The sequence below is a fragment of the Sminthopsis crassicaudata genome, chromosome 3, assembly GCF_048593235.1.
Source record: "Sminthopsis crassicaudata isolate SCR6 chromosome 3, ASM4859323v1, whole genome shotgun sequence".
NCBI lineage: Eukaryota > Metazoa > Chordata > Mammalia > Dasyuromorphia > Dasyuridae > Sminthopsis > Sminthopsis crassicaudata.
Genome location: NC_133619.1, coordinates 7,052,010 through 7,077,787, shown reverse-complemented (window position 1 = coordinate 7,077,787; position 25,778 = coordinate 7,052,010). Strand labels below are relative to the sequence as shown.

General features: G+C 44.9%; 1 protein-coding gene across 7 annotated transcripts in view; it reads left to right on the top strand.

Annotated features, from left to right (window-relative positions):
• The window catches only part of LPP (LIM domain containing preferred translocation partner in lipoma), a 576,448-nt gene that overhangs the window by 457,628 nt on the left and 93,042 nt on the right, over positions 1-25,778 (top strand). For all 7 annotated transcript variants that reach the window (XM_074297900.1, XM_074297898.1, XM_074297901.1 and 4 more), the window contains one exon: positions 24,497-24,666. In XM_074297900.1, coding sequence (XP_074154001.1) covers positions 24,497-24,666 — 170 coding nt within the window. The remainder of the gene's footprint in view (positions 1-24,496; positions 24,667-25,778) is intronic.

Below are 25,778 nucleotides of genomic sequence, written 5' to 3'. Positions count from 1 at the left end.
TCTGAATCTGGAGAAAGCGCTCTAGAAAAATCTGAGGAGAGATTACTTTGAAGTCTGTAGACACAGGGAGGCTTCCCAGAGGACACTGTCCTTGTGATGATGTCCTGGGTTCCCAGGATCTTTTCAGAGGCCAGAGATGGAAGCATTTTCTCCCACCCATTTAAATCATTTCAATCAAACACTTCCCAAACATCGGGCGTGTGATAAGCGTTATCCTTTGGCCACTAAAAAACAGAAACAAAAGTCCAGTGCACCCATCACCTGGATACAAGGCGTGAGGGGATGGAAGGACACGGGTGATTCCATCATGCTACGATAGAGAAAGGCTTAGGAACAACACTCTGAGATTTCTCCCCACAAGGGCGAGTCTTCATGTCTCGTGGGTTCCCCCGATGAAAATGACGTACATTCTGTACATGTGTGTATATGTGTGTATGCACACGTGCATTTATGTGATACATGTGTGTGTATGCACATGTTGTGTGTGTTTGTGTGTGTATATTGGGAGAGTCAAAGAGAAAGAGAATGGACACAGACATGGCTATGGACACGGGCTTTAGAATAATTGCTGATTGGTCCAGTGGACCTTCCATTATGAATCCAGTGTGTTTCTTCTAGACCAAACACTCGCTTTCAGCTCTCATTTTTCAAGCTCTCAATAAGTACTTCCTTTTACATTTTAGTTTATCTGTGAATAAACCTGAACAAACCACTAAGTTCTCTGATTTCAGCGTCTTTCTGTGCTAAATCAGGCATCTGGAAAGGTGATTTCTAAAGTTCTTTCCAGTTCTCAGTCTATTCACTTAGTATATTTTTAAAATTACTTAATCTCCATATTTTAGGGGTACAAAGATGCTTTATTCTTTGGACGCGGTGAGGTCTGGCTGGGAAAATACATTAGCAAGGGCCCTATTTCTGTGACCTTCTCCAAGGTTTTCTGGGTTTTTCTTTGGGTTTTTTTTTGGTGGGTCAGATCTGAGTCTCGGTACCCTAAGCCAGTGATGTCAAACCCAAACAGCTCCCTGCCCGCCACGTACTGACTCGGGGGAAAGGAGGTGCGAGGCCTGCCCGGGATTCTCCACAGAGGAACATTTTGTTCACAGGGTGAACTTTCAGTTCGCAGTCAAAATGGGAGAGGTGGCAGCCACAGCTCAGTTCTCTCGTTTGTTGTCTCCCCCTTCTTCCCTTCCTCCTTTTTCTCCTTCCTTTTTCACTTTTCTTTGGGCTATCCCACCGGCAGAGGAAACCAGAGGAAGAGCTTTAGGATCCACATAAACAGAAGCCTCTCCTGCCCTAGGCCAGGGCTTGAAGAGAGCCCCTTATCTCCTATCTGCAGAAGGACCACAGACATAATCTTGCATACCCACTTTCTTTTCCAGTGAAGTGATTGAAGATGGCAGTTGTGAGAGCACTTAGTTATTTATCTCAACAAGTTAGTTTTACAGTAAAGTTATTTATCTTTAACAAATTATTGTTACAGCAAAGGGAGAACTGAACCTTCCTACTTTTAGCTAGCTACCAGAGGCCTCTGAGGGGGCATAGTCAATAGAAAACGGGGCTTGGTCTGGAAGCCCTGAGTTCAAAATCTGCCTTAGATGCTTATTAGAGCTAGTTAGCTCAGTGTATTCGCTGAGAACGCTATCCCTCGCCTATCAAGTCTCAGTTTCTTCATCTTTGAAATGGAGATAATAGCACTTACTTCAGAAGGCTGTTTTGAAATCCAATGAAATCCACATAAAACACATTGTGAATGTTAAAATATTCATGATACAGATGTTGGTTGTGATGGTTATTATTATATTATCTTCCCATAACACATACAATGCTCTTGGTCCAGTGGGATAATGGCTCCACTCTACTCCAGAATTGACCATTTTCCTGATTAGTCTAACGAAGGATACAACCACCATGTGTCCGTATCCAGCAGCCAAAGAAAGTAGGATGGGCAATCGGAGAAGGGTGGTAAATTATGGTATATGAAGGTTATGGAATATTATTGCTCTGTAAGAAATGACCAGCAGGAGGAATACAGAGAGGCCTGGAGAGACTTACATTAACTGATGCTGAGTGAAATGAGCAGAACCAGAAGATCGCTGTACACTTCAACAATGATACTGTACGAGGATGGATTCTGATGGAAGTGGATTTCTTCAACATAGAGAAGAGCTAATCCAATTCCAATTGATCAATGATGGACAGAAACAGCTACACCCAGAGAAGGAACACGGGGAAGTGAATGTAAATTGTTAGCACTACTGTCTATCTACCCAGGTTACTTATACCTTCGGAAGCTAATAATTAATGTGCAACAAGAAAATGGGATTTACACACATATATTGTATCTAGGTTATATTGTAACATATGTAAAATGTATGGGATTACCTGTCATCGGGGGGAGGGAGTAGAGGGAAGGAGGGGGAAATTTGGAAAAATGAATACAAGGGATAATGTTATAAAAAAATTTACTCATGCATATATACTGTCAAAAAATTTATAATTATAAAACTAAAAAAAAAAAAAATTAAAAATAACCAAAAAAAAAACCAAAAACATATATTGGATCACTTGTAATCTAGGGGAAAGAGTGAGGGGAAGGGAGGGAAAAATTAGAACACAAGGTTTTGTAAAGGTGAATGTTGAAAATTATCCATGTATATGTTTTGAAAATAAAAAGCTTTAATTTAAAAAAGAAAAAGAAAAAAGAAAAAAAAAAAGAAAAAGAAAGAAAGAAACTAGGATGGGGACAGAGACTCCTCCAAGAGGATATCAATAGCAGATGCGAGGAGGTGGCAAGAGCAGACCCTTCGGTGGCGGAGCAGAAAGCCTTCATTTTCCCAGCAGAAGTGCCTGGAGAATGGTTGAAGTACAATAATAGGATGCAGTGAAGTAATCAGCAATTAAATCACAGAATTTGATTTAATTTACTAAGTGTTACAAACATGCCTTGGAGCATGAAATTCTGTTTACTATGAGATCCTTGTGTTTGGCTGGTGCCTGACGGAGAAATGGAGGAAGAGCCATGCACCCGTGCCCAAGCGTTGTGCAAGATCACTGATGCTGGACCCGGGAGTGTCCGAGGGGCGTCTCGTAGTGAACCAGCACATCGTGGGCTAAGAGCATCCAAAGGTGTTTCTTTGGGGAGGGGGACGCCTACTCCTCTGCTCAAGGCTCCATGGGAAATTCTGCCGATGCAAAGCCACATGCAGTTTAGACCCTGCCCACAAAGAGATTGCCTTCTAAACTTGATGTGTACCCCAGGCGAGGAAGGTCTGGAGGGCCAGGAAGTGCTAGAGGATTCACCTCCATCTAGAGACAGCACAAAACGATGGGTGGATGTCGCAAAAAGGAAAACTTCATCTTGATGTCAGGGGGAGGGGTTTGAACATGGGGGACTTCCTAACTGACTGCCCCAAAATAAGCTTCTTTGAGATGCGCTGGCTTTCCCTTCACGAGGGCTCCCCGACAGGAGGCTGGTGACCCCTTCTCCTCCAAGAGGAAATTCTTGTTGGACTGGCTGGCTCCTGTGGTCCTGTCCAGCTCCCCGATCCTGCCGTCCCAAGGGAGGCTGCGGGGAGCAAAGAACACTTGAGGGGAAGCCTTAAAGGAAGGGAAAGACGCTCAGCAAGAAGGAGCTGGTAGGATTGGGAATGGGGGTGAGGGAGGAAGGACCATTTACCTGAGCAGAGTCGGAAACACGAGAAGCAAAGGTGAGGGAACGGAGGGAAAGCAGTGGAGATTGCCTGTGATACAGCCCTGAAGGGTGATGAGAAGATAGTCAGATAGCTAGAAAGATAGTTTGAGCAAAGAGTTGAAATGGGTTCTTGTGTAAGTGCCTGCAGTATTACTTTTCGTATATGTTTTGTTGATCTGTGTGTGTATAATCATAGATTCGGAGTTGGAAGGGACCTTTCGGAACCTCCTAAAACTCCCAGTTTTACAGATTAGGAAACAGAGGCACTTGTGTCCAAATCTATTTTTCCTGGTGCTTTACAGCAACACTGTAAACTATTTGATTTCACTCAATAATTTGTCTTGAGATCAGTGACTGATATGTTTGGTATCTTTAGTGCCTAGGGTATTAGTCCCTGGTACATAGCAGGGGCCTAATAAGTGCTTGTTGAATGTGAATGAATGAATGAATGAATGAATGAATGAATGAATGAAAGACAGTGAAGGTTTCTGAGTGGAAGAGTGCAGTCTTTTGTTCCGAAGTGGAAGTGGCTATTGATCAGCAAGATGTCCGAGCTCCTTCGCCATGTTACCTAGTGATAACCTGGGCTAGCCTTCATCTCAAGCCCCCAGAGACTTCTCTCCCCCTCGAGAACAAGGGAGAGGAAGGGGTTCTAAGTAAGAGAAAGGCTCTGCTTTGCCAGACTAGGAGCTGGAGAACCACTTTTGGTGTACGCTTTTAGAACGACTCTTCTCTTTCTGGGCTATTGGGGGATTTCTAGAACACATTTCTGCGTTCTAGGGTACTAGAGAACAAACTAAGAGCCAAATTTGGAAAGTTCCATTTCGAGCCTGTGAGAAACTGGTTTCTGGCCCTCCATTTGCCGGTGACATGCCCAGTACCCTTGGGCCAACTAGCACTGCCCTCCCGCCTCTACCCAGGCCCATGGGATGAGCAGGGAGTGGACGGGAGATGGGGCCGGGTGGTTCAGCAGGCACACCTCGGAGGCAAATTAAGGGAGTGAGCTTGGCAGGATCTCTGGCAGTTTTGGCCCAGGATGGTGGTCTCTGTTCAGAGCCAGCCCTCGGAAAAATTGAAGTTTTCTTTGGCATCCCTCCCTCCCTCCCTCTTGTCCCTTTGCCAGCATCCTGACCCATGCGGGACCCAGAGGCCTATTGGGTGCTCCAGGGGAAAGAGCACTGGATTTAGGATTCAGTGGAGGACCAAGGGCTCGGACTCCACGGCTGGCGTCTCTGGGAGATCCAGGTGAGGGGCTTCCAGAGCTCCTTCCGCGGAGATGCCCGCCACCTTGTCAAGCTTCCCCTCCTCAAAAGGTACAACCGGGGCTCCAAGCCAAGCCGGGGCTCGCTCAGCTCCACTGGGCTTCTTGTGTATACAGTTACTAAAAACAGCTCTGGGGTTGGAGGGCTGGTTTCTGAAAAAACAAAAAGCCTCTGATTTCTAGCCGTGCTTCAGACGTTGGGAGGGTGGGGGCCGAGCCCGACGGCTCAGCTTTCCAGCTGCCTCTGGATGCAATCAAGGGGGCCGAGGCTTAAGAAACCCCATTTGTTTCGTATCTTATGGCTTCCAGAGCTCTCTCCTCAAATAATCCCCAAGACGAGAGGGACTAAGCATGGAGTCCAGAACGGCCCGTGCAAATCAATCACCAGGCAGCCATAAAGCACCCATTGGGCCAGCCCTGAGCGAGGGGCCGCGGAGGCAGGAACCCAGCTGCAAACATGCCCTCCGTGGTGCTGGGCTTGTGGACAAGTCCCACTTTCAGCCTCAGTCGCCTCTTCTGTAAAATAGCATCGGTGACAATCCCATCTGACTTCCCTCCTGTGTGACATGAGTCAGTGACAAGCAGCCAGGACGCTGGCCAAGGTCACGGGCAGCTCGGGAACTTCAGAAGCACCTGAGGCAGACCTGAGTGCGAGGCTGTGCTGGTGTCGACCATCCAAATGACCCCCCTCCGGTTCCCAGGCTGCCCCAGTGAGGTGGAGAAAGCTGTCCTTCTGCCCCGCAACTTCTCTGCCATTTATTTATGTGCCAGGGGCAGGGGGCAGGAAGACCCAAAGAGGATGCCCTCTAAGGGACATAAACAGGCAAGAGAGCAATCCCTGATTCTCCCTCCCACATCAGCAACTGGTCCAAGGTGATGGGAAGTGCTACCCCCTTGTGGCAGGCTGGAGACTTACGGCCCCTTCCTGGTTTCCTTCACCTGGTAGCAATTATTTTTGTTTACTTATTTTATTTATATTTACATACATACATTCATACATAATATTTATATATAGACTACAATATAATACAGCCCCTCACAGATGGACTGGTTTTGGACGAGGTAGAAAAGGCTATTCTTTGCCTCATTTCCTCCCTAGCCTTAATGACGGGTCGGGCCTTGCCTCAGCCAAACCGAGAACTTCTTTAAGGTCCCCGTTGCGTCCCGGGCCATCACGAGTCCGGTAATTCCATATCTGACCACTGGACCAGGTGGCTGTGGAGGGGAAACTGAGGCAGGCGACCTCTCCTTAATCCAACTTACTTCATATCATGGCGTCATTTCCCTGAGGTCACGGAACTCCTCGAGAACGAAGGACAAAAAGAGCTACTTTTATCCAGATGGTGTCGGTGTTGAAGTAAGACTATTCTCCAAAGCACCAAATCCCTCCCGCCCATCCACAGCAGCCTGGGGGTAAATTGGACTCTTGGGTTATGAGTGTATGGCTGAGGAGAGGGTTTGCGAAGCCAGATTTCTGCTTGGGGATTACTTTTAAGGCCTAAAATATCACCCGTCGGAATGGGTCTCAGCCTTCTGCCGTGGACCACCTTATAAGCACCGGAGGAAAGAGTCGGTTCTGTCCCTGAGTCTTCTCTGCTCTAAGACGAACAGCCCATCACCAGAAGGTGTCATTCCAAGGCTCTTTGCTCTTCTGGCTGTTCCTCTCTTACTTCTTAGCTTATCAATGTTCTTCCCGATCTGTGGCTTGGAGACTCCCACTGGCTTTGTGTGGTTCTCAGAAATCACAAGGCAGCCATCAGTACTTTTATCCAAGTTGTTCCTTAAAAAAATACAAAACCTTCTGGGGCCATACCTGGCAAGCGACTTTCTGGAGAAAGGCTTATTTAAACCAACACACAAAAACTGCCCCCAAAAAGGGCAACTAGGTGTAGGTGATCGCCAATGGCGAATAGATGGAGGAAGCTGCTTTTGGGAAGGAGAGCCGATGGACAGAATCCGTGGTGGATACATCGGCTGGGAGACCTGGCGCGGTTACCTTAGAATTTGTCATACAGACTTTTCAGGCATTTCTTCAGCTGCATTGCTCCAGTTTTGTCAGCGGATTAGGGCAGTCAGTGCTCTGTTAAGCGTGTGTGTATGTGTGTGTGTGTGTGTGTGTGTGTGTGTGTGTGTGTGTGTGTGTGTGTGTTTATTAAGCATCTTGGCCAGACACTATGCTAACTAAGCATGGGAGAGTGTGCTGTTGAGTTCACTTGCCCCAGAATATTTTATAGATAGGAGAGTTACAATAACTGGTCATCTGTTAAGGTAAAAGAGTGGCTGGCATCCCTTGAACATTCCCAAGGTGCCTCTGGGGGTCTCAGTAGCTTTGAGTGAAGCTCTGTTAATGGAAAATCGACCTTCTGAGTCTCAGGCCAGGCTCCCTTGTAAGTTATTAAGTAACTGTGAGCCCAGCGGAGGGTCCCCCACTTTCTAGCTGACCACAAAAGATAATGCCCTCTCCCTTATCAATGGGAGTCGTAAAGCCTGAATCCTCAAGTCGATTGCCCCGTGCTCTGGTCCTCGAGTTAGTTTTGTTTTCATCTGTGGCAAATTCTAGTTGATACAAGAGCTTCCCAAGGAACATGTGGGATCACAGACTTCGCTGCTGAAAAACCTGTTCACCTCTGAGCCCCAACACAAACTCATCCCTCACCTCCTGGTTCTCCCTCACCTTTTGTCCTTCTTTGTTATCGGTCACCATCATGACCCCCGTGATCCAGCTAGACTGATCTCTAAGCCGGCCCTTGAGCTCAAGCCTCTAATTGTTGCCATTGGTACAAGCCATTTTTGGTGTGGGGAAGTACTCCCTGCTCTCAGTTATCTCTCCAGAAGTCTTATCCCCAGGTTCGGTACCACCTTTGTGGTGAAGCTTTCCCTCCTCCTGTTGTTAACAATTCCTCCTTCCTCAGTTATCCATGTGCATTCTTATTTTGTTTATACTATCTCCCCTTCCCCATCCCCCAGGGGGAAGCTCAATTTTTCTTTTTTTTTTTTTAATTTTATTTATAATTTTTTGACAGTATATATGTATAAGTAATTTTTTTTATAATAACATTATCCCTTGTATTTATTTTTCCAAATTATCCCCTCCCTCCCGGAAGCTCACTTTTTCAAGGGAGGAGTGTATTGTATTTCTACCCCCCTCCCAGTGCTCCATGTATTAATACATTTAATTCACATGGTAATACACTTTATTGAGCCGTATTTCCTAGAGCAGCAAGGGGGGCTTGTTTGGCCATTGAAAGTCGTGTTCCTTTTGCATCACAGGCTGGGCAGACCAGGGAGCGCCATGTGGAAGCAGGGGGAGTGGGGAGATGTAGATAGGCTTCTGCTTCTCATTTTCCTGCTCAAGCCCATCTTGTAAGATAAATTCTAATAAAGGAGCAAGGCTAATTGAGCCTCTTTCCTTTCCTATCAGTCTATTATGAATATTTTATTTCATACGGTTAGAAAAATGAGTTTCATTTATCAGTGAATAACTTTTCTTTCTTAGAAGTAGCTCATTCTTGGAGACCTTGTCAGATATCTGAAGCGTTTCTGGACTGATCCTCGGTGAGAACTGAGCACGGGGGCCAGAGGACCGGGGCTGGCCACATGAGAGCAGAGCTGTTGCCTCCATCAGACGGGGCTGGGGAGCTGGGCAAGGCTGCAAATGTCAAACGAGTCTGCAGAGTGCCACGGGGCTCTTCGGCTTGTAATGGAAAACTTGGGAAACTAATCCCCGTGACCTTCAAAAGGAGCTCGCCGTGTCAGGGGCGCCCGTGGTGACTGTCCCACATGGGAAACAGAGCGACAAGGGGCGGGCTGGAGGCAGAACCGCGTTCTCTAGGGAGGTGCTCAGCGCGCATTTATTAAGTGCCTCCTGGGTGCCAAACACTGGGCCCAGGACCTCGGATGGAAGCTGTTGAGCTGTCTAATCGCAGCTGTCCGTGACCCGGCCTTGTCTATTGAAGAGAGTCACAGAATTTCACTCGGCAAGCATTTATTAAGTGCCTACTGTTCTGGCCCAGTTACTGTGCGGGGGGGAGGATGGAGAAGCGCATGTGAACCAGTGCGTTCTGCACAAGGCAGGTGGTACCCGCCAGCAGAGATGCTGGGCTACTCCCTCTCCCTACCCTAAAGGAGACTATTTATATTTATATATATGTATATGTATGTGTGTATATGTATATAGGTATCGTATATGTGTATGTATGTATGTATATGTGATATATGTGTGTATATATATGTACACACACATGCACAGATAGATCCTGTAAGTCTGTTTTCTGTACTCTGTCTGTCTGTCTCTTTCAGTTGTATTTTGGACAGACCTCAGACAGCCCATTTCACAGGGGGCTGAATCTGTTAAAATATTCTTCCTTTTCCTGAAGTGAAAATGAATTCAAAGTCCCCAAAAGGAGCCAGTCCTTTCTGGGAGGGGAACTTTCCACTGTGAGTGGAGCTGGACCAGGTGATGGGCGTGTAATTAGCTCTAGACTGACCTGCCCTTTCATCATCAGTCAGCCCATGAACCATCCCATGAAGCTCCCGTGTCTCCCTCCCCTCAAGGGCAGACGACAAAAAGGTGTCTCCCGTCTTCGCCCCCCCCCTCACCTCCGCTCACTTCTCGGCCTCTGCAGTGTATGTAGCTTCTCTAGCTAGGGCCTCCAGTGATCTCCTGATTGGGCCTCCATCTTTGTGGACTTTGTGACTCTGTGGGCCGTGTCGCATGGGAGGAACGCTGGTTGGGGTCCGGGGCCTGGCTCTGAGTTCTGATTCTCCTGTTTCCAACTGCATGATCTCAAGCAGGGCAGACTTGGCTCCGCGAAGGCCTTGGGCTGGCTGAGACCCCTCCCAGATCCGACAGACCCTGAGCCAGACTCTTGGACCTGCCCTGAGCCAGAGGCAGGCCACGTCTGAGACAAACTTAAGAATCCCCGCCTCCCCAAATTGGGGACCAAAGATTCTAAGTAAGCGCTCAGAATTCTGGGAGCTCATTGATCTTTTGTTCTCAGGAAGCTTTTCTCAAGTTTTATCTCTTGAGTTTCTCTTGTTGTTAATGGTGTTGGTGAAGGGAGTTTGAGAGCGAGCCCTCTTCTTTCCACCCCCTTCGTGGACAATTCTCTTCTAAGCCTGGGCCACAACTGACCCCATTGCATGGTCCTGGGGCCCCTTTGGGACCCCCTCCGTGAGCACGAGATGCCCCTTTCTCCTGGCCATCCCAGGGCTCCCACTTCTGGTACCTGCACCCACCTAAACGCTTCCTGGATGTTTACACCTTTCAGATATTTATACATTCACCTCCTGGCACTCCTTAGTCATCGCTCAGCAAGATCTACTCTACGTATTTAGTTCCTTTCACTTTTTTTCTCCATAAATCAATTCCTTCATTCCCTTCATCACTTGCTTTGCCTTATTATTCCCTCGAGCTGTTTTCATCCATTGCAGATGGGACCAAAATAACCCCGCCATGTTGCTGCAGGAGGGGGAGAACGCTCCCTAGAGACATGAAAGGAACAATCCACAGGTTAAGCAATGGCATGGGTGCAAATATGTTCTCCCATTCTGCTTTAAGAAAGACACATTTTCTCTGCGCGGAGCGGGGGGCTGCTATCTCCCAGTCTGATTTTCCATCTAGATTTCTGCAAGGAACCTGGAACTTCCCAAAGCCAATGTCTCTAGCTTCCAGGCAAAAGCATGAGACTGAATGTCACCATTTTCCATGACCCCTACCGAGCTTTGCCATTTTAGAAGAATTTTGGGGCCCAGTCACCTGATTCTCATAAGCTTTTTTTTTTTTTACCTCACTATTGTTGTTATTATTATTATTATTACTATCATTATTAATCCAAATCCATGTGGAGAACTCCCAGTCTGAAAACTCCCTCCCCTGAAACAAGTCACCGGGGCCTTCAATGCCCTCTAGTCCCATCCACTTGGTTTGTAGGGAAGGAAACAAGGGGCCGTCCCAGAGAGGGAAAGCCTCTTGTCCAGTGTCTCACTGATAAGTGCCAGCAAAGCAAGATGGGAACTGAGATTTTCCGACTTAACACTGAGTGACTTTTCTGCATTAGTGAGTTATGTGGGGCCTCTGGGCCATCAAGGAACTAGTAGAAATACCTAGTGAATAGGTGTCACAGGACCTGAACTCAGATCTCCCTGACTTTTGAGTCTGGCCTGCAGTCTCCTTCTCCTCCTCCTTCTCCTTCCTAACCCTCTTCCTCTTGCCCCTACTATACCACACAAACATACACATTGGAGTACCTGTGGACACTTTTGGTGGTCACTGTCTGTCTCTATTCACACACCCCTGACCTAAATTCATCCTGAATTGGGGATATTTAAGATTTATAGACAAAGGAAGTTGGAAGGGGCCTTCGTTGTTTCTAGACATCACAACAATAATATATATATTTCGATAACCCTTGGAGATTTGCAAAGTGCTTTATAAATATGACCTCATTCGACCCTCACAACCACCTGGGAGGTGAGTGCTATTATGGCATCCAGTTTACACCTGAGTAAACTGAGGAAGCCAAGGATTATGTGACTTTCGCCTTCCACAGCTTGGAAATCTCTTTGGTGCAAATGTTTGTTCCTTGAAGCATCTGGGGCACAAGAGGTCTATTCATTCTGCTTCTCCATCATTGCAGGGGAGGAGAAGGGAGATTGGGCCCCTCAGACCAAGAACGTGCTTTCCTCCAGGGAATTTCCTCTCTAATGTATGGCTTGTACTGTTCCAGTGGAATTTGGCCCTTATTCAGCTTGACATTGCAGAGAGGATTAATGGTCACATAGCAAGTGCAATGGATGACCTAAAGAAGCCGTCCACCTCTGTTTATTGGCCAACTTCTGGGGTCAAACGTGATCTCCTCTGCTTGATATTTAAAGTTTTTCAGGCGTCAGGAAGACCTGCGCTAAGTGTTTGGCATCCATCCCTTTGGGTTCCAGGATTATAAATCTAGGCCATTTCCGAGCTCATCTCAGCACTTGCCACTTTACAAATGAGGAAATTGAGGTTTAAATTCTTGCCCAACGTCACATAACTCATAAGTTCAAATGATCCTTATTTTGCTTGTCTTAACAGAAAGAGAACAATGGGCGAGAGCCACAAAGAGGCAGTGGTAGGTGGGTTTATTGGGAGAAAAATCCCAAAGATCAGATTTAGCCAACAGTAGAACGAGTTGCCTTGGTTGGGGGAGAGGGGGAGGTCCCCGTCCCTGAAGGCGCTCTGGCCTGGACATTATGGGAAGGATTCTTGCTCAAGGCTAGGGTGGGTAAGAGGAGGCTTCTTCCACTGCTGGGCCCATGCCTTGGAAGTCCCAGGATGCCACTGGCTGGCTGTGTCGGACCAATGTTAATTGTTCTCTCCCAGAGCAAGAATGAGAGGCCGTTACTCTGTGAATGAAAGAGGGAGGGGTGACAGGAATGAACTCATGTTTTATTCAGATGGTAACAAAGAGAATTGAGAAGTGTTTGCTTAAAATTGACACCAATTTTTTTTTTTTTTTTTGCCTAAACATTGTGTATAAATGATACCAGATGACTATGAAATCCCACAAAGGAAAATGCCAATTTTCCAGTAGCATATACCCTGTGGGAAAGGCTGCCTCAAAGTAATCCGCTAATAGCTTCCCCTTTTGCATTTTTTCACATGCTCTGTATATTCAAACAAGTAATAATCACCACTCCCTGGATGTCCCTTCCTAGATCTGGGTGGTTTTGTGAGTATGGGAGTGGGGGGAGGAGAAGCCTCCGGGCAAATACAGAATGTGTCCAGGGACTAGGTGTGGACTCTGAAATGAGGAGACCCTCCCCTGGGGGTGCGTGCATCCAAGGATGCTCTATGGAGCAAAGCCTTCTCTCCAATGGACACCCGTGGTAAACACCCTGCCCCGTACAGAGTACATGAAACAGGTCTTACCCGAAGGGCGCACAGAATGTATGTATTGTTTTACATTAGGGGGGAAGTGAGTCTCTTCGACTTATTAGAAGGGTTTCTTTTTATTTTTCTAATCTCTTACACATTTTTATGGAAATGTTTGAGTTCCAAATTCGATCTCTTCCCTTCTTTCTTTTCCTCTCCTCTCCCTAAGATGGTAAGAAATCAGATATGGCTTCTCCGTGTGAGATTACGTATAACATTTCGTCATTTTGTACAAGAAGATTCGAATAAAACAAAAAAATGGAAAAAAGTGAAAAATACCATGCTTTAGTTTATGTTTAATCAATATCAGTTCTTTATCTGGGGAGGGACAGCGTGTTTCATCATTAATCCTTTGGAATGATCTTGGACATTGTCTTGTTGAAGGTGGACGAGTCATCCCCAGTTCTTCTTTGCCGTTACCTTGGACAACATCCTCTAGGTTCTGTTCGTTTCACTATGCATCAGTTCATGTCTTTCCAGGTTTTTCTGAAATCATCCTGCTTGTCATTTCTTAGAGTCTCGTCTGGAATAAAAATAACAAAAAGGATTGGTTAAGTGCTTTTTTGTAGTATCTTTCCCCGTCCTATGTGATCTCTCATCTCAATAATAATAGTTATTACAATTCTTTCCATTTCACACAAGGTCAAGTATCAGATTAGGAGTGAGAAGAGGCCCCCAAAAGCATCTAGCCACCCATTGTACCCCCATTTATAAGTGAGGAAAGCAAGGGATTATAATATGAGACATTTAGAGATAGCAGGGATCTTAGAGACTGAGAGGCTTGGTGGACGTGGTCCTGAAAGCACTGGATTCCAGTTCCACCTCTGACACTAATTGTGTCAAAAGAAGAAAGGCTCTCAGTCTTGCTGGGCCGCTACCAACTTTTTAAGCTTTTCATCTGAAAGATGGCCTAGTTGAGGTTTTAACTGGTGGAGGGAGTTTCTACCTAGATCTCATTTTGGATTTTGGATGCTCAAACCTACTTAGGCAATCCCACACCACCAACAAAATCTCCAACCAACAGATTTGATGGACGGCTAAGTCCACAGTTTTAGCATCGAAAGTTATCATAGGAGGGGAAAGTCTTAGGAAAATATGTTTCTTTTGTCAGGGATACAACCATCTCCACTCCTACACATCCCTGCAGCCACAGTGGCCAAGAATTCAGAAAAAGTGCTTCCAAAATCCGTAGGATTGTCAAAAGGCCCAATATCCGGAGGATATAGAGTTCTATCCTCACCATTAGCAAAGCTGCATCAGCTTCTACTTTACCAGTCCCGGGACCACCAAGACTTCTCATTTTTCTGATTAGCTCCACCCCCACCCCACCTCACATGTTCTGTTTGAATGTAAGTTCTTTGAGAGTGGGGACTGTCCCCATTTACTTAAAACAGAACATTACTTAGACTAGACACTTAAAAACACTCTCTCTAATTATTCACTCTTTCCTTCTATTTACTCCTATTTGTGCTATATAGGGGAATGAAAGGATTGCACACAATCCTTTCATACTTAGCTTCCCTCTCAGTCTCGGGTACGTCCTGGAGCCCACTTTTTCCAAACCTCGGCTATGTTTATTCAGTGCCTTGTACCCAAAACACTCTTCTACAGTCTTTAGGAGCTGAACTTGTGGGGAGTTCTTGGGGCTCGGGGATTTAGCCCCATATAGCAAACAACCATGGTGTTAGAGACTTGGGCTCTCGGGCTTAGGGTCATCGAATCTTTGAGTTGGGAGAGTCACACAGATCCGGCGAGCCAATTCATACCTGAACAGCCTCCTTTTACATGTACACCTGCTAATAATACTCTCCCCAGCCTTTTTCAGAGCACTGGACCTGGAATCAGGGATATTTGGGTGCAAATTCAACCTCAGACCCTTGTGGCCTGAACACGTCACTTAACTGCTGCCTCAGTTTCTTTAGATGTGAAATACAAATCACAAAAGCACTGACCACACAGGGTTGTTTTGAGGTAATATTTGTAGAGTACTTAGCGCATTACTTGGCACATAATAAGCTTTTAATAAGTTCCCATTCTCCACTACCATCCTTCCTGAGATGGCTGGTTCTAGTTTTCTAGGATTTTCCCCCGGCCTCAAGTCTAAATATATCTTTTTTAGATTCTTCTACAATGGTCCTAATTCTGTCCAGAGCCACAAAGTACCTCACAATAGCCCTTCAGATTCTCCAGGCTAAAACATCCTTTATTCTCCCAAACCACCTTTAAGAGCCACAAACTTAACGCCATTCGCCATCTTGGTTTATCCCTCTGTGAGCACTTTAGTTTATCTCTGTCCTTCCCAAAGTACATCAGTACACCAGTATATCAGGTGTAGCTAACACCTAGGACATTGTCACTGAGCATCTCCAATTGGAGATCCTCAGTTTCTCTAAACTGATGGCTAAATGGGTACATTTTTCATCCATTTGGTTTATTCTGTGTGGATGGTTAAGCCAATTTTTTTTTTTTTTTACAGTGAAAGACATAAAACCATTTTTTTAATGTATTAAGTGAGTTCTATGAAAAGGAGCTATCCATCCCCATCAATTGCTGACCATCTGCCATCCACAGGGCAGGCAAGCTAACCTTGGTGAAACAGCAAGGCCCCCACAGGAAAGAGGAGGCAGCATGTACCAAATGAGTCAAGTCAGTGCTACCCCTCAAATCCCATTTCTTTCCCCAACCTGGTGGAAACAGCTCAGGACTTGAGATCTAAGTGCCGAGAGTTTTCCAATGAGCCAAAGACTTCTGTCCTGCACTTATTACAGACCCGTTAGATTCCAGCCATGTGTTAAGTCAGTGCTCACCAGGATACTGACTTTAACTCCTTCCCACTCCCTGTAACCATCTTCTGTGAGTCCCATGAAGGTGCAGCCCAGCACCGATTTCTGTTAATACCCGCCCAAGTCTTTGTCAAATGGGTCAGCACCAGAAATGGACTTCGTTATATCAGACAATGGCACTAGAGAATATACATTACCATCTGCTTTGCCACAGTGTGCTACGAGCATGGAGCCTTTCCATCTGACTCACAGCCTCTATTTGGGTGGGCTCCTCCACTGAAGTTTGAGCTCATTGAAAAAGAAACTGCCTATTTTTTCTCTTTATATCCTCAGGGCTTAGCACAGTGTTTTCTTTTTTTTTGGGGGGGGGTAGTTGGGCAAATTGGGGGTTAAGTTACTTGCCCAAGATCACACAGCTAGCGATTATCTGGAGTTAGATTTGAACTCAAGTCCTTAACTTCAGAGTCAGTTCTTGCCACCTAGCTGCCCCACAATGCTTTTCACTTAAGTGTTTTCTTTTTTAATTCATTCACTAATTCATTGAATCATTTCCCATCCTGTATAGGGAATCTCAGCTTTGTCCATTGATAAGTCACTTCCTGCCCCCTTTTTGCATATAAAAGGTATTTCTTCGAGCCGTGATGTCAATGAAGATATTTCGTCAATCCGAGCATTTTGTGAAGGACCCAGGTCTCCCTTGGAGACCAACAAATGTTGCCTTTCTGGAGAATCTTGTCACTTTTGTTGAGTTATTATGTAGCTGTCTTTAGAGAAATTCTTTACAGATTGGTGCATCATTCTGTATAGAGTACACTGGGAACAGTAGCCCCTTGCCCTTTTGGGAGGATAGGGAAGGGAATTTGAAAGCTTGACCAGTATGCCAAGAGTTAAGGGAGCAAAGATGGAAGAATCTCTTAGCTTTAATCGCAAGGGAGATTTGGCTCCTGCAGACCAGTTTTTGAGATCCCAAAGTATTTCCCTGAGAGATGGTACTGCTGTTCTATGCCATATTTGTATTTTTTTATTGTATTTTCTTTTCCCAAATTCATGCAAAGATAGTTTTCAACATTCACTTTTATAAAACCTTGTGTTCCAGATTTCTCTCCCTCTCTGCCCCCTCTCCCGTCCCCCTAGACAGGGGTTCACCCTATTTTTACAAGGCAGATCCACAATCTGTTGGAGAAAGCCCATAATGGGGTGAGTCAGTCTTCTCCCGAGGGCTCTGGGCTGTCTTGATGTCCCTGTGATTCTTAGAGGCCGTGGGTGTATCCCTCCTCATCTGGAGCCTGTTTCTTCACCTGAGTGTGCTGTTTGTCAAGCTTATGTAAGATCTGGAGCTTGTATCCTCAGCCTCCTGCTCTCTCATCCTGGAGGACGGGTCAGGCCCACAGCAGGAGGGGCTTTGCAGCAGCTGTCGGGATCCAGATGCAAGATGCAGCCACAAACTCTGGGGGGTCTGGAAAGCCAGAAAGAGGGCTGATTGAGGTCAAGGGCACAGGGCCTGCTTGTAGCCCTCCCTGTGGCACTGACCATCCCCATAACCTTGGGCAAGCACTTCGTTTATTGTGCCTCATTTCCTCAGAAGCTGGACTGGAGGGCTTCTGAGATCCCTTCTTGCATTAAGATTATGTCCTATATTGATGGAGGGGACTTCTGTCCAGGGAGCCCCTCTGGGAGAGGATGTTGGGGGACTGCTCCAAACCTTGTAGGCACAGTGGCTTCCCTTAATTCTGAGATTCAGCAGCAGATTTCTAACAGTTCAGTTTGGTTTTTTCTTAAAACATTAATGCCCTAAACATGACAGCCTCATTCACAATGTCCCCTACTCTCCTTTAGCCAGGTGTGAACCAACAATTTGGGGATTATCCTTAGCCTTTATTTACTCTCAGGCTGATTTCCTCCTCCCTTTTTCCCAGAACCCTTTGGGGCCACCTTTGTTGTCAGCTGGTGGGTATGTAAGGAATGCATTCACACTGGGCTGTTATTCTAAACCTGACCTAATTAGGGGAGGGGCTTTTCCGCCCCAGAGCACCTTGACATGTACCTCCAACCCCCTCTGACTGTCATTATCTGCTGTTCTGGTCTGAGGGAAAACCTCTACTCTTTGGAGATCAGAATCTGAGGATTCTGGGATGGATAATGATAGTGGAGTTAGAACACTGGTACGGGCATCTGTGTGCCTCTGGGCAGCGCCTACCCTGGGGTAGCAACTACGCTTCCAGGCACTGGCAATAGAAGGGGAAGGAATCTGCTTCTCAAGGATCTCATATTCAGTTTATTTTTGAGGTAGAGATGGGAAATCAATCAGTAGTCAGTCAATCAATAAATCTAGATTAAGCACCTACTATGTGCCATTATATTAAGCACTGGGAAAACAGAAAGAAAAATGAGTCAAGTAAATCACAAACTAATGAAGGAGACAATGTTGCACAAACAAGATATCCATAGGACAGGTTGGATGTTACCGGAGAGGAAAGGAGACGAGCCATTGGGGCGAGCAACTGTGGCTGCAGTGGGAGGCGATTCGTGTTTAGAACTGGAGGTGGTCTTAGAGATCACCTAACCTTTACCCCCTACCCACTGTATGCAGGAAAACAAGAGGTCCAGATGCTTGAAGAAGTTCCAGATTTCCATATTTCCGTTGCATTGACCACCATCCTTCCACTTTTTCAAGTCTGCATCTTAGCATGTTTCTAGATTTCTCACTGCTCCTCATGCCTTCTCTTCAGTTATTTGCTAAATCTTGCTGGTTTTACTTTGACATCTCCCCACTTTTTTTCTTCTCTCTTCATGCTTCTAACACCTTACTTCAAGCTGTTCTCACTTCTCACCTCAATTATTACCACAGCCTTCTAATGGATCTTCCAGCCTCTAGTTCTTCCCCATTCCAGTTCAGCCCAAACACGTCTGCCAATTGGTTTTCATTAAGTACAGACCATGTGTTTCTGCTAGTCAGACACCTCCAGAGATTTCCTCAGATAAATTATAAGTCCCTCTGTTTGGGCTCCATATCCTCTTGGCTATTACTCTGGGCCTTCCACCAGCAGACCGACCTCCTCTCTCTCCCACATCTCATTCCTAGACACTGGCTGTCCCGTGTTCCTAAAACGTCACTTCTCCCCACCTCTCCTCACTGAGTCACTCTCTCTTTCATAAGAGAGGGCCATAGACAGTCTTGGCAGCTGGGAATCCTTTTTTGCTCCGTCTCTTCTACAAAATTACCTTTCTGGGCACTAGACTCCCACTATTAAATGGGGGATGAGTTAGCAAGTGAATTAAAACAAATAAATATAAATCATTTAGTAAATCATTTTAATGGAAAAACTTTTCATGAGAAAAGTAACTTATGATCTAGCCATCATTAAGGACTTTCAAGCTTCCCATGACATATGGAGTATGACCTTTTTCAAGATCAGAAAAAAAAAGAGATAATATCAAGGGAACGGGGGCTTTGGGCCATGTGCGGTGTGATACTTGTTGGATAGTAAAGATGTTGGATCATGAAGATATAAAACTCATTAGATCTTGGAGGTTACCAGTGATTTAAGATATTTAAATTTTGTGCAGAAAGCGACTTTCAAAGTCACTTGGTCCATCTTCTTCCTTGTATTTATGAGGTAATTGAGGCCCTTGGAGCAGCTAGAAGCTGCCATATTGAACAAAATGTTGAGCCTGAAGTCAGGAAGATTCATGTGCCCGAGTTCAAATCTACCCTCAGACCCTTCCTAATTATGTGACTCTGGGCAAGTCATTTAGCCCTGTTTGCCTCAGTTTCTGCATTTATAAAATGAGCTGCAGAAGGAAATGGCTCCAATATTTTTGTGAAGAAAGTCCCAGATGACATCACAGAGAGTTGGATATGATCGAAACAATTGAATAACAAGGGAGTTCTTACCCAGGTCTACACAAATAATAAGATGACACAGGCAGCTTTCAAAGTTATAGAATTTGGATTAAACCCTCTCTAATCAATCCTAGTGCCATTCAAATCATTGAAAGGGTGAAGGAATGAGTGATGGATTGATTGAACGAATGAATAATGATAATGATCATCATTTAACAATATTAAGGGCTTCCTCTGTGCCAGCTGCTGCACTATGCATTTAAAAAATGGCTAAGTTCAGTTCTCAAGGAATTACAGACGATCCAGACAATCCAGCAGGGGCTATTTTGTTCTGGGGAAGTTAGTGAAAGTGAAGGTGATGACTTGGGTGGAAGACTGGATGGGCTGTACCGCTAAATCTGCCACCTGGGGCCACTCAGGAGATTTGGGGTGCTAATGTGTACGTACTCCACAGTTTTGGTCCCATTAATAAATTTGGTGTGAGTAAAATAGACAAGCTAGGTTTGAGCTGAAGAAGGAGGCAGCTGGCCTCCTGATACAGAAAGCAGAAATCATGTTTGGCAAGATACTGATCAATTGGAGGATACCACCAACAATGAGTAAGCCCGTCCTGAAGGGAGCCCCTAGCGACAGAGTGCTCGTCCTCTCCTCACTTTGATTGTTTCTGTTTTGCATATTTTTTATACATTCTTAAACATCTGCGTATTTTCTCCCAGAACTGTGCAACTTCACTTATTGAATTATGCTTTACATTATTGGAAGGGACAATTTTGTATTTATATCCTCAGAAGTCGGCACCATGCTTGGTACCCAGCAAGTAAAGGCTCTTTGATTTCCCAGAGGATGAGAAAACGACTTGGGAGGAGGCTGTTTCACCTGGACTTAGTTTGTTTTCAGTCCCATTTGGCACATTTTTATTATCTGCTGAATCCTATGGATGGGAACTAGGGACAAAAACCAAAACATCAATCCCTTTCCCCATGAGCCTTACGCTTGGCCAAGAAGAAACTCTGTTTTGATGCATCCAAGTCATATTGTTGCAAATTTTTGACTCTGCCACTGAAGGACTCATGTTTAGACTTATAATGTCTAAGAAAACGTATCTTAGAGTCCCTGCCAGGGGCCTCACCTACTTAGTCCTGTATCCCCGACCAGGACATCCTGGTGGATGGTTCCCCTTCAGTGGACCACAGCTCCAGATTCATAGAATTGTGCCTTGAATGACAAAAACAAAGCAGCACTGTGTTCAATGATTGCTTTTTACCACATTAGGTGATTGCACTGAATATTTTCAAGACAGTTCCCCCCAAAAGCAGTGATTGCCTAAAAGCAGCATTAGGCTGAAGCTTCATAATAACCCCAGAGGGCTTGGTTGCCCAGAAATAGGCTTTCTGCCTCCCTCCTGGATGCTAGGAAGAAGTAGCAGTGGCTAGTGTTATGGCGTTAGATGTGGGTGGGCAGCAAGAGAGGCCCTGGTTGATTTAAGAAATCTTGACTCTTCCTGGCCCAGATTCTCTGACTTAGTGTTTCAGAATCCGAGACCAGCCTGGGCTGGGGAGTTAAGAAAGAGTAGATAAGGCCTGCTGGGCACATGAGCCCGTGGCCTGGCCTCGAACCATGAAGCTGTGGACCCTGGAGAACCATAATCAAAATGGAAAATGTCTTTGCTTCCTCTCAGCACTGGTAAAGTCTGACTTTATGGGCCCCATTCTCTATTACATTGGAAAAAAAAGGGAGGGAGCGCCAGCTGTCGACACATGTGCCAACAAATGTGGCAGTACCAGTTTAGATGCCATAAAGCAACATTTAATAAAAGGGCTGCATTCAGCTTGGCCATTCTGGGTTTCTGGGCCTGGCCATTGAGGGCTCTGATTGGTTCCATGGGCCTCATTCCTTGTATTCTATATCCTTCCTCTATCCACGGACCCACTGAGTTCCGGCGTCCTCGGTGAGCCCGGCTCTCCAATCGTGACCGTTAACAAGTCTCTCGGGCCGTCACTTAGCCCGGACTGAAGCTTCCTGGGAGCTCTGCAGTCAGCATCTTCCCCGGATGCTCTTCCGCCTGCCTGGAGCCTGAGTCCTCAGGTTTTCATAGCTGGGGGAGCCTGAGCCACTTGGCTCACAGTGGTAGCGTTGTGAATGAGGGATAGCCAAAGCTGGCCTGGAGGGGCAGGACGGCCGGGTCTGGCTGATGGGAATTCTCCCGTCCCTTTCCAAGAGTCTCTCCGAAAGGCCTGGTCCTCATTTGTCATCCTGCTAAAAGGAAGCATCCGGGGCGCTTTGCCGTTTCTGCTGATGCACGGGGTTATTTTTATTTATGCTTTTTCGCCTTGCCTCTGTTCTTGTGAATCCAGCGCTGGCACAGGTGCCAGACTGACTGCCCCAGAGGTCCGTGCCCTCCCTCTGTCCCCAAAACAGGCAGGGTTGGGGCCTTTTCACATCGGAGCTGCTCCCTCCCATCTGGCCACTGACTTCAGGCAATCAGGCTCGAGCAGGAAGGGATCTTCCTTGCAGTCCAGGAATCTTTATTATTATTATTTTTTAAGCACATGGTGCCCAGGGATTATTAGTGATTTGTCTGATTAATACCATTTGTAAATTCTAGAGCCTATATTTGAATTTAGGTCTTCTGACTCCAGAGTCTCTGCCTTTCCACAGATTTAAACTGAGATCAATTCCTTTGAAAGAAATCATCTTCAAAGCTGGGTACCAATGGGAAAGATTGGGTTTCCTCCCCAGTCCAGCCCTGCCAGACCACTGGATTTAGCACCAATACTCCCAGACTCTCCTGCCTTAGGAAAATTAAAGATGACATGGGTTTGCCCAGTAAGCCTTTCTTCCTCTAATAATAAGCCCTAAGGCTCAGGTTTTATTCTCCTGTGCAGCAATAGATGTATGATATTAGACCTTAGAAGTCATCCAGCCAGACGCTTTCATTTTAAATGAGCAAAATGCTCAGAAAGCATATTCCCCAAAGGGCCAAGAATAACCTATCTTGAAAAGCCAAGTATAATTTTATAGGGAAAATAAATGAACTTTAGGCAGAATAGAGGGAACAAAGTCTCAGGGAGGATAATTTCCTTTTTCCTCCCTTTTTTTGTACTCCTTTTAATTTTTTATTAAGTCTGAACTTAAACACATACAGATGAGAATTTCTGTAGAGAGAGCCAAATCCCCAAAGGATAGTTGTTTGTGAAAATATATTATTTTTTGTTTTGTTTTGTTTTGTTTTGTTTGTTTGTGAAAATATGAATCTCCATTTCATACTAATTACATACATAGCTATAAATATAGATATAGGTGCAGAGCATATGTATATATAAAATGAGAAAAATGTCTCCTTTTATGCTCACGATATCCTCAAGGAGTGGATATTATCCTCCTCACTTAACAGGTTAGGAAAAAGACAAATTCACCAGACTCTGAAGCTTAGATTTGAACACAAATTTTCCTGACCATATGCCCTGTGTTCTACCCACTGCTTTACACAACTGCCTCATCCCACCTTTTCCAACTTTGCTCCCAATGAACTCTAGAATTTTCATCAAAACTGCTTAGCCATCCTCTATTATATTAAAAATCCTTTTTCCCCTCTGTAGAACTGTACACAGCTTTGTAGGTTGGGTTATTTTTGTCCAAAAGCCTCTATCTTTTGACTTTGGGAACATTCTATTCCTAACTCTCCTCCCATGTCTGGAAGAAGCTGCCAGGTCTTGTTTGACCTTGATGATGGCTCCTTGGTACTTGAACTCCTTTCTTGGTGCTTCTAGAATTGTTTTGCTTTGATGTCGTTTTCTTTTCTTTGATGTAAAAAAGAATTGGTGGGTTCTTTCTGTATTTACTTTGTCCTCTGACTCTCATGGAGTTGGATGGTTTTCATTTTTTATTTATTTAAACATAATATCCAAAATTTTTTTTTTGTTTGTTTTATTTTAATCATAGTTTTAAAGGAATCTGATATCTTTAAACTGAGTGGTTTTTTCAGGTTAATATTCTTAAATGTCACATTGAGAATTTTTTCTTCTAGCTTCCAAACTTTTTATTCTAAAATGCCTTGCTGTCTTATTGTCATTTGTCTCTGTTTGTTCTCATTCTCTGATATTTAGTTTCTTCAAGAATGTTTAGTAGTTTCCTTTTTCTAAGCTATTTCTTTTTCCAACCCCTCCTCCCCAGATCTTTCTTTTCTTTTCTTCTTTAGTCAGTTGTTTCATTTCTGCCAGGTATTCATTTAGACCTTTGAGAAGATCTACTTTTTTCTTTGAGTCTTGGTTTATAGTTGTTATTATCTTTTTTATTTGTCATAAAGCTCTTTATTTTCAAAACACATGCATAGATAATTTTCAATATTTACCGTTGCAAAACCTTGCGTTCCAAGTTTTTTTGTTTTTTTTCTCTCTCTCCCTTACCTCCTCCCCCAGATGGCAAGTCATCCACTGTATGTTAAACATGTGCAATCCTTCTAATATATTTCCACAGTACCTTCTCTTCTAGCTGGATTTTTGAACATCCTCACATGCTCATTTGTGTTGTCATTGATTTATTTGTCTCTCCTGCTTCTATTCCTGAAGTTGAGTTTGGTGCCAGAGTGAGGCATTTGGGTGGGATGCTCATCGCTTATTTTTCTCATCTCAAACTACTTGGATTCTTTCACCTATGAAACCTCCCTCCCCTCATGAAAAATAGCACCTCCTCTGAACATCTTAGAACTTTGCTTGGTTGTTGGACTGGTGCATTGTGCTACGTACACAAGACCATGTAGGGGTGACTCAGGGTCATGTACAGGTTTTGAGCCCAGGACCCCCAAGAGATGTGTGCTTGTTCCAGGCTGATTCATTTAAGTATTGGAATTATTGCTCCTGCTAAGGTGGTCTGTGTTAGCCATTGTATCCAAACGTTCTTCCCCTTTCAAAGTGAAGATCTTTTATCCATTCTGGGTGTCTTGGGACCATTGATATTTCATATCTTTTCTAACCTGATTCTCCCTCCCCATCCCTGTGTCTTTCAGGCCGCTGTGCCCGCTGTGGGGAGAATGTTGTTGGCGAAGGCACCGGCTGTACCGCCATGGACCAAGTCTTCCACGTGGACTGCTTCACCTGCATTGTCTGCAGCACCAAGCTCCGCGGGCAGCCCTTCTATGCTGTGGAGAAGAAGGCCTACTGTGAGCCCTGCTACATAGTAAGTGCTGGTCCCCATCATGAGAAAAGCTCAGGCTTCATTCTCCCACCACTCACTCACTTACTGAACTTCTGTTTGCTCCAGGACAAGGCTGGGCTTGGTTTGAATGACCAGGCAGGGGAAGGAGGTTTCTGGGGGAAAAAACCCTGCAATCTCCCGGTTCCTTCCCAGCCCCTAACTCAGCCTTTGTACATAAAGATCTGATCACCTCCATCCTCATTTTTCAAATGTGCTGTAGGGATTCAGTCTATGGGCCATAATAGCTCCTTTACAAATGCTAGTTGACTAACTTGTTCTGGGAAATATTGTCCTCCTCTTAGCTCCATTGTGTGTTGGTATGGAAACAATTTAAATATTTTTTTAAGTTTTGAAAGTATAAAAATTTAAAATATAGTGTGTAGGACAACAGGCTGGGTGATTAATAACGGGGATAATAAATACTAGTTTCATCTACCTTACAAGAATGTACAAGGATTGTATTAAATTATGTATCTGTCTCTGCAATTCTTTAAAAATTACACATATAACCATCACTGCTAATCTGAGAAGACTAAGTGGAACGAGGGTACTCGGAGTGAAAAAACAAGTATTATACAGTGGAAAGGACACTGATTCTAACTCTGAGATTCAAACCTTATCGTACTAAGTAATACCTGTCATTTTGGACCAGTTATCTGACCTCTCCATGCCTCAGTCATCTATAAAATAACAGAGCAGGATCAGATGGCCTTTGAGATTCTTCCTAACTCTGGGGACTATTCCAAAAGAGCATAATAATGCATTAAAAAAATTCTCTCTCTTAATCCATAATTATCTGGTTACAGAATCACAGCCCTAAAATGTTTGAGCTCAGAGGGACTTTTGAGGTGATAGAATCAAAGGATCACACACCTAGAATTAGGAGAGAAATTTGAGGCAATTCAATCCAACCTCACATTTTACAAATAGGGAAACTGAGGCCCCACCAGAGGCGATCCTATTCCCCCGAGGCAGCACTTGGTATTTTGGGACAACTCAAACATCAAAGGCTGTCAGTGCTCAGATCCTGAGTGAAAAAACCAGCACTGGCCAGCAGCAGAAGCCCAGTCTTTTCTGTAACAGCCCTGATTCAA